The 15,352-nt window shown below is 40.2% G+C and overlaps 1 protein-coding gene across 2 annotated transcripts in view; it reads left to right on the top strand.

Moving 5' to 3' along the window:
• Window positions 1–973: 973 nt before the first annotated feature.
• The window catches only part of LOC139376894 (mitogen-activated protein kinase kinase kinase 4-like), a 79,650-nt gene continuing 65,271 nt past the window's right edge, over window positions 974–15,352 (top strand). Inside the window, exon 1 of one of the 2 annotated variants that reach the window (XM_071119883.1) lies at window positions 974–1,248. In XM_071119883.1, coding sequence (XP_070975984.1) covers window positions 974–1,248 — 275 coding nt within the window. The remainder of the gene's footprint in view (window positions 1,249–15,352) is intronic. The other variant, XM_071119884.1, reaches the window with a different exon arrangement.

The following is a 15,352-nucleotide window of genomic DNA, read 5'->3' as shown; positions in this document are numbered from 1 at the left end:
AATTCACCTTGGTGGTGTGCAGACTGGTTTTATATTATTCTGAACGATTTTGCACAAACCAGAATACCTACCCATACCTACATCTGCCACTGGACACCAGAGATTATTATTCCCTCAACAGAGGGATCCTGACATGTTGCATGATAAGAAGGTGGACTTTGTAGAGATTATTGCTTTGGTTATCAACTGCACGGCGCAAACAGAGAGTGCGGCTGAAAGTTTTTTGGGACTCGGAGGCACTACAAGGAACCCTGTCGATGAATGCTCTGCCCTCAAAGGCACCTGAGCTTGTGTTGTTGGGAAGGGCCCATAAGTAAGTATTTCAGTCAACACCTGTTGTTTACTAAGCATGTGACAAATACAATTTGATTTGACTATGAATTTATTTTGTTTACTTTCCAGAAATATAATTTTTGTTTTACTTCACTGTACAGTAGGTGGCGACAATGCACCAGTAGGGTTTAGTCTGCCATTAAACCTCGAAGAAGAAGCATCGTCACCACTTTGTCAAAGATTTTTTATAGATAACCCAAGATAGACCAGAGCCTATCGTTTCCAATGGGAGCAAATTAAGGATAGTGGGTAGAACAAGCAAGGAGATCACGAGCTATTGAGATCCTATTAGCGTGTTCTGGCATTTATTTGCATAATTCCGTTAGGGAACGCCTGTTTTGTGATGTGCGTTCATGCGTTAACAAATGTTTTTGTAAACTTTGGCAAAGGGTAAAGTCTACAAAACACAGTTCACTCTGTTTGTTGCAGATTCTAGTTTTGGAAACAGAAAACTGTATGGAGATCAAATGTTTCATCAATCAGGACATTTGCAGAATATCGGTCAAAATCCATTTCCCTTGATAATCTTCTACCACTGCCTGCCACTGGGCTTCCTCTCATCACCATATTTGGTAGTAAGTGGAAACGCCAAATGATGCTTCCATTTACACATCCGGTGAAATATCTGTCTCGCTGTTCAATGTGTGACTTGACTGCTGAACGGATGAACTGTACGGGTTGCCGTAGCACTCCTCCTGACTGCTGGAAAGATGGCGGCAGCGCACACCCAGGCGAGCCCCAATTCTGCAGGCGAAAAAAAATCTTAACAGAAAGACACCTTTCGCCCAGCTTTTGCAAAAGGAAAACGTGCAAACAACTATTAAACTTGCATGGTCATGGGTGGTCCCATGCACCACTAGAACCGAGCATTCCCCGACCTGCTATGGAGCCTCCGGATAATAGCGAACCTAGCAGGTAGGCGAATAATCAGTGCTTCTTCGTGAAAAGAAACTACACAGCCGGGGCTTCGGCTGCTGCCACTTTGTGAGCTGAATGTGACAACCCACGCGGGTCAATTGGCGCGCTTGTGCGTCTAAAGGCAACCTACTGTCACATAGTGGTTTGCGTGCAGTTGCAATGTTTTTGCAGCGTTAAAAGATGCAAAGTTTTTGGGAGATACATCTGTTCTCTGAAATGTAACTTTGCACTGTGTTTCTATTTGTTGTGGAATTATTGGAGGGATGGAGGAAATACTTACCTTTTGAAAGAGGTAACTAACTATTTTTGACTTGGCATTCGATTTGCAACATCGAAAGGCAGCTACCTAGCAACTTGCTAGGCTAACTATGTGGCGGACGTTACTTTAACGGGTCGTTGAGTTTATTCCGTTTTGTCAGTTGCAAATTAACATTGCTCTTCTTTCTTGCAAAGTTTGGTAGCTATTAGCTTTCGTCAGGATTGTGGAACATTTTTCTATATGTACGGTATGCACGAACTTCAATAGAATTCTATTTGAAACATTAATTGAAATGTTTTAATACTTTTCATGAATTGTTAGCCAACGCTAGCTACTATAACTAGCTAGCTATCTTTAACCATTTAGTTAGGCAGTTCGCTAACTTACTACGCTAGGCTCCACGTCATAACTAGTTATATTTGTTGGGGCATGCATTTTATGATAAAGTGTTGTACTTGCAGCCAGAAAAGTAAGAATTCAGTGGCTAGGCTGATATGCTGTTTTTTTTATAGCTATGACTTGAACTGAGAAGATGGGGAAACTACTCATGTTATGGAATGTATTATTTAGCTTTCCTAGAATTCAAGACTGTTCTCAGCACAGTAGGAAAAGCACAGTGTGCTGCCAACACTGGCACATGAACATGATCTCGTTTTAGCAACGCTTATGAAGTTTCAAAACCTTTTTGTGGAACATGGTTAGCTTACTAGCTACAATAGACCACCGATTGCTTAGATGTATTGAACATTTCTATTATATATATCCTAAACACACCCATGAATTTCGTGCTTGCTGTTGTATGTGTGGTGATCATCATGTAAACATTGCAAATCACCAGCGGGGAAAATATTAATTCCAAGCTTGAGCTAGTAGGTATTAGTATTGCAGGATATACAATGATGCCTGCTCTTTGTTCGGGAGATAGAATATTGTTAACGTGTTTCTTGCCTTAAGCTTTTCAGAAGCCATTTGTTGTTAGCCAGGGATTGCATGTACAGTCAATGTGTATGCTCTGTATTCCACTAGAAAACGGCTTCTGAGTTATTGCTTCCAGCTGATTTTAGTGGAATGTTTTTGTTCTATGTGCTTCTCTTTTGACCCCACACGACGTCATCGGGTTTGTTTGCCCCTGACTCCTGGCGACAGATTCTCTGGAATCCAATGTTATGTCTCTCTCCCTTGAGGCATGCAAGAGTGCCTGGCCTACACTGCACGGGGGACTGAATTTAAATGGATAGAATGATGTTCAGAGTGCTAAAATGTGTTCAATGCTTTAGTGTGGTTCTTGATTGTCTGTGTCATCACTTTGATCATACTGGTTGGCTGTGTTTTCAATCCAAGTCTCATTTGCAAGCACAAGCAGACTTAAATATCTAGTTACTGTACTGCTGCTGTCAGACGAGCCAGGTCCCACATCTCTTTGTGCTCTTTCCAACTCCATTGCACTCCTTGTCAAGCTCAACATGGCAATTAGGTTGTTTTCACACTTGGTCCCTTTCAGGCAAGTTTTGTGAACTCAGTGTTTTGTAAATGGTTTTTTTTGTGTGCGGTGTGAACACTCCAAAATAATTCAGACCCCTCAAAAGAGCCCCAACATGAACCAAACTATCTCGAGAGATGGTCTTTCTGTTCGCTTGAATTCCGTAGTCCTGTTCCCTTTTTTAGGACAACATGAACACAAAGCTCCCCAGGTTCGCTTGTTGTTCCCCCACACTAGACTACTGCAACACTGTTCCCCCTACCATAAACCCCCACACTAGACTACTGCAACACCTTCCCCCCTACCATAAACCCTCATATTGGTGTCCCAAAAGGGAGAAGATAATGATGTGCAGATTAGCAGGGGGAAAAAAGTGCTGTTCTTAGATATTGATTAGCGATTGTCAAGGATGCACAGACATTCCCAAGTAAACTCAGCAAAAAAAGAAACATCCTCTCACTGTCAACTGTTCATTTTCAGCAAACTTAACCTGTGTAAATATTTGTATGAACATAACAAGATTCAACAACTGAGAAATAAACTGAAGAAGTTCTACAGACATGTGACTAACAGAAATTGAATGTGTCCCTGAACTTGGGGGGGGGGGGTCAAAATCAAAAGTAACAGTCAGTATCTGGTGTGGCCACCAGCTGCATTAAGTACTGCAGTGCATCCTCCTCATGGACTGCACCAGATTTGCCCGTTCTTGCAGTGAGATGTTACCCCACTCTTCCACCAAGGCACCTGCAAGTTCCCAGACATTTCTGGGGAGAATGGCCCTAGCCCTCACCCTCCGATCCAACAGGTCCAAACTGTTGCATATACCCGGACTCTGCTTGCACTGAATGCAAGAGAAGTGACAGTTTCACTAGTTAATATTGCCTGCTAACATGCATTTATTTTAACTAAAATATGCAGGTTTAACTAAACATACTACTGTATATTGATTTAAGGCATTGATGTTTATGGTTAGGTACATTTGTGCAGCCAATGTTCTTTTTTTGCAAATGCACTTTTGTTAACTTGTTGCGACGACCAAACCCGGATCCGGGATTCTATTTATAGACCTAAGCTCATTACCATAACGCAACGTTAACTATTCATGAAAATCGCAAATGAAATGAAATAAATATGCTATCTCTCAAGCTTAGCCTTTTGTTAACAACACTGTCATCTCAGATTTTCAAAATATGCTTTTCAACCATAGGAAAACAATCATTTGTGTAACAGTAGCTAGCTAGCGTAGCATTTAGCGTTAGCATTAGCGTTAGCATTTAGCAGGCAACTATCACAAAAACAAGTAAAGCCTTCAAATAAAATAACTTACCTTTGAAGAACTTCTGATGTTTTCAATGAGGAGACTCTCAGTTAGATAGCAGATGCTCAGTTTTTCCAAAAAGATTATTTGTGTATTAGAAATAGCTCCGTTTTGTACATCACATTTGGCTACCAAAAAAAAAAAAACGAAAATTCAGCCCTCAAAACGCGAACTTTTTTCCAAATGAACTCCATAATATCGACTGAAACATGGCAAACGTGGTTTAGAATCAATCCTCAAGGTGTTTATCCACATATCTCTTCAATGATATATCCTTCGTGGAAGCCTGGTTTCTCCTTGCTCTCAAATGGAAAAATAATTGCACCTGGCTTTACGCTCCAATTTCGACGCAGGGACACCAGGCGGACACTTGGAAAATGTAGTCTCTTATGGTCAATCTTCCAATGATATGCCTACAAATACGTCACAATGCTGCTAACGCCTTGGGAGAACGACAGAAAGTGTAGGCTCATTCCTTGCGCAATCACAGCCATATAAGGAGACAATGGAAAACAGAGCTTCAGAAATCTGCTCATTTCCTGGTTGACGCATCATCTTGGTTTTGCCTGTAGAATGAGTTCTGGGGCACTTACAGACAATATCTTTGCAGATTCTGAAACTTCAGTGTTTTCTTTCAAAAACTGTCAAGAATATGCATAGTCGAGCATCTTTTCGTGACAAAATATCGCGCTTAAAACGGGAACGTTTTTTATCCAAAAATGAAATAGCGCCCCTAGAGATCAAAGAGGTTAATAAATCACCCGTTTGGGGAAGATGAAGTAGGCTGTGATTTGATGATAAATTAACAGGCACCGCATTGATTATATGCAACGCAGGACAAGCTAATTAACCTAGTAATATCATCAATGTGTCGTTTGATAGTTTTTTTATAAGATAAGTTTAATGCTAGCTAGCAACTTACCTTGGCTTCTTGCAGCAACAGGGTCCTTTTGACGCTGCACTCGTGTAACCGGTGGTCAGCTTGACACACAGTTTCCTTGTGGATTTCAATGTAATCGACCATAATCACCGTCCTAAAAGGCATATTACCGATTATGAGAACTTAAATTCGGCCCTAATTAATCGGCCATGCCGATTTAATCGGTCAGCCTCTACTCCAGGGTACAGGCCTTGGTGTAACACTCATTCCTTTGACGATAAACGCAAATCCGACCATCACCCCTGGTGAGACGACAACCGCAACTCGTCAGTGAAGAGCACTTTTTGACAGTCCTGTCTGGTCCAGCAATGGTGGGTTTGTGCCCGTAGGCGCCGTTGTTGCCAGTGATGTCTGGTAAGGACCTGCCTTAGAACAGGCCTACAAGCCCTCAGTCCAGCCTCTCTCAGCCTATTGTGGACAGTCTGAGCACTGATGGAGGGGTTGTGCGTTCCTGGTGTAACTCGTGCAGTTGTTGCCATCCTGTACCTGTCCCGCAGGTGTGATGTTCGGATGTACCGATCCTGTGCAGGTGTTACACGTGGTCTTCCATTGCGAGGACGATCAGCTGTCCGTCCTGTCTCCCTGTAGCGCTGTCTTATGCGTCTCCGTGGCCACATCTGCAGTCCTCATGCCTCCTTGCAGCATGCCCAAGGCACGTTCACGCAGATGAGCAGGGACCCTGGGCATCTTTCTTTTGGTGTTTTTCAGAGTCCGTAGAAAGGCCTCTTTAGTGTCAAGTTGTCATAACTGTGATCTTAATTGCCTCCTGTCTGTAAGCTGTTAGTGTCTTAACGACCGTTCCACAGGTGCATGTTCATTAATTGTTGATGGTTCATTGAATAAGCATGGGAAACGGTGTTTAAACCCTTTACAATGAGGATCTGTGAAGTTATTGGGATTTTTACAAATTATCTTTGAAAGACAGGGTCCTGAAAAAGGCACCGTTCTTTTTTTGCTGAGTTTGTGTAGTTTCTGGTTCAGATTATTTGTTTGCAATATGTGACCCCACTTTATATAGTCTTGTTATTTTACTGCTGCTTTTTAATTACTTGTTACTTTTTTTAAAATCTGTATTTTATTGTTTAACTGCATTGTTGGTTAGGGGCTCGTAAGTAAGCATTTCACTAAGGTGTATCTGTTGTATTCGGGGCATGTGATGAACAGAAATTTGATTTGATCTTTAAGACTTTTGTTCGATTGTGGTTTTTGAATAGTGTGAGAAGACGATGTATTTGGTGAGAATCACAACATACTGTATGGTACAAAATCTGTTATAGCTCTTAAAGGGCAGTAACCGATAATGGGTTTACATTTGTCAGTTATAACATTATTTAATCTGCAGTTATTCTTCTGCTATTTATTTGTTAATAGTATCTTCTGATTTACAATTGTCTCATATTTGAACTAAATGCAATCTATTTATTAGCTTCCAAAATGTAAGTTGGCATATCTAGCTGTCCGATAATACGTTCTGATGAAATGGCTTGTCCTGCACTTTGACAAATCCCGGAGTGCATTGATTGAATGTTGTAAAAATATATTTGTTCCTTTCTAAACATAGCAATGTGAATGCAAAGATCATTCGGACCACAAAACGGGTGAAGTGAACTGTCAAAAGAGCTGAGTCCTCATTCAAACCAATGGCAGTGTGAATACAAAGAGAATTGAGTTCTTTAGCTTTTTTTTAAAATGTTTAAATTTTTTTACCCCAGAGTTCACTTTAAAGAGGACTCCAATCGGTTCTTTTAAAGAGGACCATGTGTGAAAACACCCTTTTAGTGACAAGGAGTTGGCATTATGGCACAGACTGGCATTCAGGCATTTGTCAGACTGTCAGTTGCTGCTGATGTAAATTCTTATAAATGTCAGGTCAAAAGTAGGGAATAGGGTGACATTTTGGTATGTAGAGTAAGCATACCCATTAAGCCCACTTCCATCTTTGGATTCAAGTAAACTAGAAAACAAATATTTTCTGCTGTTTCAACTAATTCAAATGGTTATCTACAACTTTTTAAAATGTTAAGCCAATCAGATGAAGTTATTGACAATTGTGTGTGTTGTCAATTTCAAAGCTGAAAAAAAATAAAAAAAAAAAAAAAAATAAATGCCATTGAGGCTACCCTCCCCTCCCCTCCGATAAACATTTTTAGTACCTTCTCAAGTAAGTGATCATACTTTATCTAAAATGAAGATATTTATGTGCTAATGTAAAAACATGACAGCATATTTCATGAGCATTCATTACTTTTTCTTGCCAATTGAAAATAGTTTTTCATGCAAGTAGTTGTGCCGGCATGTCCGTCTCACAGTACCAACACCACTTAGTGAATAGATTTCAGGCAATTTACAGCTTACATTTTTGAATGCTTTTCTAATTTCACTGTTAAATGAACATTGTATTGCTATACATACATTTTTGTTAAATTTGACATTTATCTCAGGTGGGCTTAAAGGGTACAGTAGCGCACTATACAGAATGTAAATGACAAAGCAATATCATTAAATATGATCAATCCTAACTTTGCATAATATTGTAGTCTAGTGTATCTTTAGAGGTCGACCGATTATGATTTTTCAACGCCGATACCGATTATTGGAGGAACAAAAAGACCGATACCGATTTGATCGGCCGTTTTTAAATAAAATAAAAATGTATTTGTAATAATGAAACTTATTTTTAATATAATACATCAATAAAATCAATTTAGCCTCAAATAAATAATGAAACACGCTCAATTTGGTTTAAATAATGCTAAAACAAAGTGTTGGAGATGAAAGTAAAAGTGCAATATGTGCTATGTAAGAAAGCTTACGTTTCAGTTCCTTGCTCAGAACATGAGAACATATGAAAGCTGGTGGTTCCTTTTAACATGAGTCTTCAATATTCCCAGGTAAGAAGTTTTAGGTTGTAGTTATTATCAGAATTTTAGGACTATTTCCCTCTACCATTTGTATTTCCTCAACCTTTGACTATTGGATGTTCTTATAGGCACTTTAGTATTGCCAGTGTAACAGTATAGCCTCCGTCCCTCTCCTCGCTCTTCCGTGGGCTCGAACCTGCAACACAACGACAACAGCCACCACATCGAAGCAGCGTTACCCATGCAGAGCAAGGGAAACAACCACCCCAAGGCTCAGAGCGAGTGAAGTTTGAAACGCTATTAGCGAGCGCTAACTAGCCAGCCATTTCACTTCGGTCACACCAGCCTCATCTCGGGAGTTGATAGGTTTGAAGTCATAAACAGCGCAATGCTTGATGCACAACAAAGAGCTGCTGGCAAAACGCACGAAAGTGCTGTTTGAATGAATGTTTACGCGCCATACTTCTGCCTACCACCGCTCAGTCAGATACTTGTATGCTGAGTCAGATTATATGCAACACAGGACACGCTAGATAATATCTAGTAATATCATCAACCATGTGTAGTTAACTAGTGATTATGATTGTTTTTTTATAAGATAAGTTTAATGCTAGCTAGCAACTTACCTTGGCTTACTGCATTTGCGTAACAGGCAGTCTCCTTGTGGAGTGCAACGAGAGAGAGGCAGGTCGTTATTGCGTTGGACTAGTTAACTGTAAGGTTGCAAGATTTGATCCCCCAAGCTGACAAGTTGAAAATCTGTCTTTCTGCCCCAGAACGACGCAGTTAAACCCACCGTTCCTAGGCCGTTATTGAAAATAAGAATGTGTTCTTAACTGACTTGCCTAGTTAAATAAAGGTGTGAAAAAAAATCGGCAAATCGGCGCCCAAAAATACAGATTTCCGATTGTTATGAAAACTTGAAATCGGCCCTAATTAATCGACCATTCCGATTAATCGGTCGACCTCTAATCTTTATACCCCAAACCATTGGTTTCAAGTATTTTGAGTAGACTTTCCTATTCTCTTCTTCAACAAATCACTGTTTCTCCTTTTAAGGCCAGTATGCATTGAAACACTAGGATAGTTTGATATCCCTAATATTCAATCAACATGAGCATAAATTATTTTTGTTCAGATTTTAAGTTGATTTAAAACACACACTATCATTATGCATATTGTGCATCTACCCATGGTGCCTTTACCAAGATTCGAAACAATTAGCAATCATTGTGCTCAGAATGTTGATGCAGAAATTTAGGGTTGAGGGATATTAGAGAAACAAAAACCTACAGGTGGTGGATAAAAATGCAAACAAATGAGAGCGACGAAGACTATTGGGAGACTACGCCTGTCTTTCTTTCATTCATCCAGGTGAATCTGTTTGGTCCACCTGTACTTTATTTAATACACAGAGTGGGAGATTGAAACTGTCTTCAGATATGCCTTAGGAAGATGAGTTGTACTAATTAACAAGAATAGCAGTACTGCAAATGTGAATTAGCTTTCAGATAATTCCTAAAAAGTTGTGTTCTGGTCTTTGTTGCATGGCTTCTTATCCACAGAGGGCCAGGGTGGGTGCAGGTTTGTGTTCTAAGCAATAACACACCTGATTCGACTAATGTCTTGATTGAAGTCTGATTAGTTGAATCAGGCGTGTACTGGTCAGCAAGAACAAAAGCCCAAGTCCACTTTGTTCTCTGTGGATACAATTGGACACCCCCTGTTTTAAGTGCTACTTTCATGATGAATAGCAATGATCATTTTATTTTAGGGGTGATTCATATAATGTAATTTTATATAAGAAGTGTCAGTTTGTAAGTTTTTAACATGGATTGTTTAAGAGGTGGGCTTATTTGGAACACCCATGGGTTTAAGGCGTAAAGTCGGTACGCATTAAACCCAGTCCGGACTTCTCACACATTTATTAAAACACGTAAGTAAAGTCATAACTTCAAGAGATTTAAATATTTGTCTCTTTAAAACATGAGATTAATCTTTCATTTTATATCCACTTTTCTAACATACTGCTTTAATTTTTGTAAGAAATGTCAACTCAGATTTTGGTGGGATTAATAGGTATACTTACCCTGCTCATGGTTATGCAGCTGCAGCGTATGGGTGGGGACTGGGGAACTTGAAGTTCCTCTCTTCCAGGAATCAGTTTGTGCAACTGCAGGCTCATTGTATTTTTGTCCTAACTCATTTTCTGCATCCCACATTGCTCCCTATTACCTTTATAGTGCACTACTCTGGTCAAAAGCAGTGCACTATATAGGGAATAGGGTGACATTTTGGACTAAGACATAAACATGCCCTGCAGGCAAGGCACTTCCTGGAGGGCCCTCTGGTTTTGACCAATGTTTTTCCGGAAAAGCGGGGAAAACCTCAAAGGCTGGAACTTGGATTGCTTTGGGCTTGAATATTATAGCAATGATGTCATATTGTCAATAGTAGAGTTCCAAGTTCCAACAAAGCTGCCCTCTCCTCCCCCCTCTAGAGTCCCTGGCTGCATCCCAAATGGGGAAATGTCACCCGATTCCCTTTAGGTCCTGTTCAAAAGTAGTGCACTATGTAGGGAATAGGGTGCCCTTTGGGACGCAACCCCTCTCTGTCTGGCATGTGCAGAACATAGAGGGAGAGAGACAAACAAACAACAAGGAACATGATTGTGCAACACTGTCTGCCTGCTCGAGTTATGGTCACCCCTGTCCCTGACTGTGTAAGACAAGATGATTTGCAAACATGTTTAAAAATGCATGCACAGCACTCACTATCTTCTCATGCCAACCATTGCAAGGAGGAACAGGACAGATCTTTTGTCAGAGCTTTCTTGCTATTTGGTCCTCTGGCTGGGCAAGTAACATTCAGGCACTCTCGCATGCATTCCAGGGATTTCAGGATGTGGTGTAGTCCTGCGTAGAGAGGATAGTAGCCTCATGGCCTGAAGCATGAGGAACATGTGGCTACAACTCATTAATGCAACACACTGGAACCCCCCAGGCTAGCACTCATAAACTTTGGCTGACACTTGGTATTTTTAAACATTTCTCTCACCATCTCACTCGCTATTTCTTTCTTTCTTGTCTCTCTCTTTACCCCTATCTGTCTCTCTCTCTCATAAACAGCTGCTGCACCTGTTTGTGCATGCGTGAAAAAGACTGGTTGCGTGTCATGCCACCATGTGATTCAGGAAGGAAGGTTATTCAGGCCATCATCATTACATGATTGTCTGTGTACATTGTTCCTTGGCTAGCACAGGTCGGTGTTAGCGGGTAGGGCAAGCTTTTCATAGTTTTACTTTAATTATCGTATTGTCTGCCAAGGCTGTGGTTGCAGGATGTTGACTAGGCCTAGCTCTGGATGGACTTGGGTTGTAAGTGTACTACTGTTTTTGTGTTGTGAGTCCATAGGATGCACAGTTTAGACCCTCTGTTCTCCCATGGATCTAAAGCAGTGGCAGGGCATTCCAATCCAGGCCGTGCTGTTCTAGATTAACAGCTGGTCTCTCAGGGGTTGCAGTGTTCTGTTTCAGTGTTGTCATAAGTATTGCGCAGCATGTAGCACACAAATGATGACTGTTCCTTTTTGCAAAATGATTTTGCCCAGGGTTCAAGCTCATTCTTCATGTTATCAAAACATGATGTGGTGTGTGTGTGTGCACTGCATGCATGCACAGGTGTGGGCCTGTGCTGTGCACTGTGTGTTTGGGGTCCAATATGTCTGTCCGAGTGGCGTCAGTCACACTGTTTCCTGAGCAGGGTGGGGTCAGGTTTGTCCTGTTCTGTTTTCTTTTTGTTGCATTATTTTCCTTTTGGTTCAGATTCTGCTGTCATTCTGCTGGTTTTACAGAGAATGATGTTGAGGAGCTACAGATGCATGCAACAAAGGAATAGTAATATCATAGGTCATTTGCATAGAATAAAAAAAAGAAAGCTCAATTGCACCCTTCAGTCTAGAGGTCGACCGATTTATCGGAATGGCCTATTTTCAAGTTTTCATAACAAACGGTCATTTTGGATGCAGATTTAGCCTTTTTTTTTTTTACATATTTTTGAATGTTTTATTTCATCTTTATTTAACTAGGCAAGTCAGTTAAGAACACATTCTTATTTTCAATGATGGCCTAGGAACGGTGGGTTAACTGCCTTGTTCAGGGGCAGAACGACAGTCAGCTCAGGGATTCAATCTTGCAACCTTACGGTTAACTAGTCCAACGCTCTAACCACCTGCCTCACGAGCGGCCCGCCTGTTACGAGATTGCAGTAAGAAGCCAAGGTAAGTTGCTAGCTAGCATTAAACATCTCATAAAAACAATCATAATCACTAGTTATAACTACACATGGTTGATGATAGTACTAGTTTATCTAGCGTGTCTTGCGTTGCATATAATCGTTGCGGTGCGCATTCGCTGAAAAAGGACTGTCGTTGCTCCAACATGTACCTAACCATAAACACCAATGCCTTTCTTAAAATCAGTACACAGAAGTATATATATATTTTTAAACCTGCATATTTAGCTAAAAGAAATCCAGGTTAGCAGGCAATATTAACCAAGTGAAATTGTCACTTCTCTGGCGTTCATTGCACTCAGAGTCAGGGTATATGCAACAGTTTGGGCCGCCTGGCTCATTGCTAACTAATTTGCCAGAATTTTACGTAATTATGACATAACATTGAAGGTTGTGCAATGTAACAGGAATATTTAGACTGATGGATGCCCCCCGTTAGATAAAATACGGAACAGTTCCGTATATCACTGAAAGAATAAACGTCTTGTTTTCGAAATGATAGTTTCCGGATTTGACCATATTAATGACCTAAGGCTCGTATTTCTGTGTTATTATAATTAATTTGATAGCGTAGTCTGACTGAGCGGTGGTAGGCAGCAGCAGGCTCATAAGCATTCATTTAAACAGCACTTTCCTGTGTTTGCCAGCAGCTCTTCAATGCTTCAAGCATTTTTTGTTGCATTGCCTACAGTCGGAAAGGAAAGGCAGCGTGCACACCAAATAGATGCATGAGTTGTGACTGAAAAGTAGAGGCATATCACTATTTCAAAATTCAATCACGGGAATACATAGTTTGGAAAGCAAATGGTTATTGCTGTAAAGAGAAGACAATGAAAATACTCATCTGTCTTTTATCAAAATTCTCATTTTAATTGAGCGAACAACACTAGGTCTATATACAGTATCTTACTGGCACCAGTGGAGAGCATCAGCTATGGTCCGGTCAGTGCTATTAAGTTTGTTTTTAGACCATTTCCTCCTCCAGCTTTAGATGAATGTCATTGTATTTGTCTCCCCTTTTTGTAGGCCAATTTATATGGACATTTTTATTGATCTGTTTGTCAGTGTCTGCAGAGTAGGCTAACCTATAATATGTCGTATTTAAAAAAAAAAATCTGTTTAATGTATCCAGCCATAAAGTGTAGTAGAATAGTATTGCATGAAATGTGTTTTTCCTTTGCAAAGACAGAAGAAGCGTATCTGATAGTCTGTAAACCAGGTGCTGATGGTTCTTAACTGGTTTTGAACCAGTTTGTCTGTCGTGACCCAATATTCGCATCGCAAAAAATATTCTGCAAAATAAAATCTGTAAAAAATGTTTTATGCTTTATTGATTAGTAAATGTAGCAATTATATGACAAGGGAACAACATTCCCACCTTTCATTGTTTAATTAAATGTTTCCCATATTCTTGTTTAAGAATGTTTATAAACTCACTGGTTTGAAACGACAAAATCAACTAAAAATAGCTTGGTTAATAACTCTATATTGAAGAATTAAATGTCAGATTAAATTATTAATGATGATTTCTATACATCTTCTACCTGGTTTAATTTCATACTGCGCTTTTTTTTCTTTCATAAATATATTGTTTTACACCTGCAACCCATTCAAAACCTCCGGTCGTGACCTACACGTTGAGTATCACTGCTCTACGCTTTTTACAATGTGCTCAGCCATGTATGCAAGTCTTTTTTTGTGAACAGTGATAGTTTAGCCTAAATAATAGAACAATCACTATCCACTCTACTCGGCCTACTATTTGTAATGTGATATCTTACATACTCTTTAAGTCTGCAAATGTGGTGATAGTGCATTTTTATGGTGAAAATGTGATTTTCCCCAACTGGAAACTCATGCGCCGCCCTATGCATAAGCTAGTGATTTTGCTGTTTGTTAGTTGTCTTGGCTGAGGAAAAGTGCATGTGGACAGTAAATCTTCAAAGTGCGCGGTAAGGGCGTACGTCATTTCATCTTCGACGCATGTTCTGTTAATATGAGGTACCTTAATCTAAAAGTGATTTCTGTCATTCTGAGCACTGTGGGTAGATGCCCTGTCTCAACGCAGCTTTGAAATGTGAGGAGTGGGTCCTGGCACCAAAATCATTTGGATGGACTCCATCATTCCTGTAGAGCAGTGGTTCCCAAACGTCTTATAGTCCCGTACCCCTTCAAACATTCAACCGCCAGCTGCGTACCCCCTCTAGCACGAGGGTCAGCGCCACACACTATCCAACACATTTATTAAACATAAGAATGAGTGTGAATTTGTCACAACCCAGCTCGTGAGAAGTGACAAAGAGCTCTTATAGGACCAGGGCACAAATAAAAATATAATTAATAATGTAGCTCTATATTTAGTCATCTTACATATAAAAGTTCATTTGTTCATCAAATTGTGAATAATGCACCACAGGTTAATGAGAAGGGTGTGCTTGAAAGGATGCACATAACTCTGCAATGTTGGGTTGTATTGGAGAGTCTCAGTCTTAAATCATTTTCCACACACAGTCTGTGCCTGTATTTAGTTTTCAAGCTAGTGAGGGGGAAGAATAGACTCTCACATTGGTACGTGGTTGCAAAGGCACCCACCCTGTTAGCGGGATCATCAATTAAGCGGTGGGGTCAACCACCGCTTAATTGCAGAGCGCCAAATTCTAATTAAATTACTAAATATTTAATCTTCGGATGTTTGCACTCACGAGACTCCCAGTTACACAATACATGTTCCTTTTGTTCCATAAATATGTATTTTTATATCCAAAATACCTCCATTTGGTTGACGTGTTTATGTTCAGAAATGTTCGTAGAAACACTTCAAATGTGAGAGAGAGAGAGAGAGATCTTTCTCGCTCGCTCATTTTTCAAAATAAAGGCCTGAAACTGTCTAAAGACTGTTCACACCACAGGGAAGCTACGTCTTGGTTTGATTTTTCCTCAGGTTTTCGCCT

The sequence above is a fragment of the Oncorhynchus clarkii genome, chromosome 20 (assembly GCF_045791955.1).
Source record: "Oncorhynchus clarkii lewisi isolate Uvic-CL-2024 chromosome 20, UVic_Ocla_1.0, whole genome shotgun sequence".
Taxonomy (NCBI): domain Eukaryota; kingdom Metazoa; phylum Chordata; class Actinopteri; order Salmoniformes; family Salmonidae; genus Oncorhynchus; species Oncorhynchus clarkii.
This window is presented reverse-complemented; position numbering and strand designations above follow the sequence as displayed.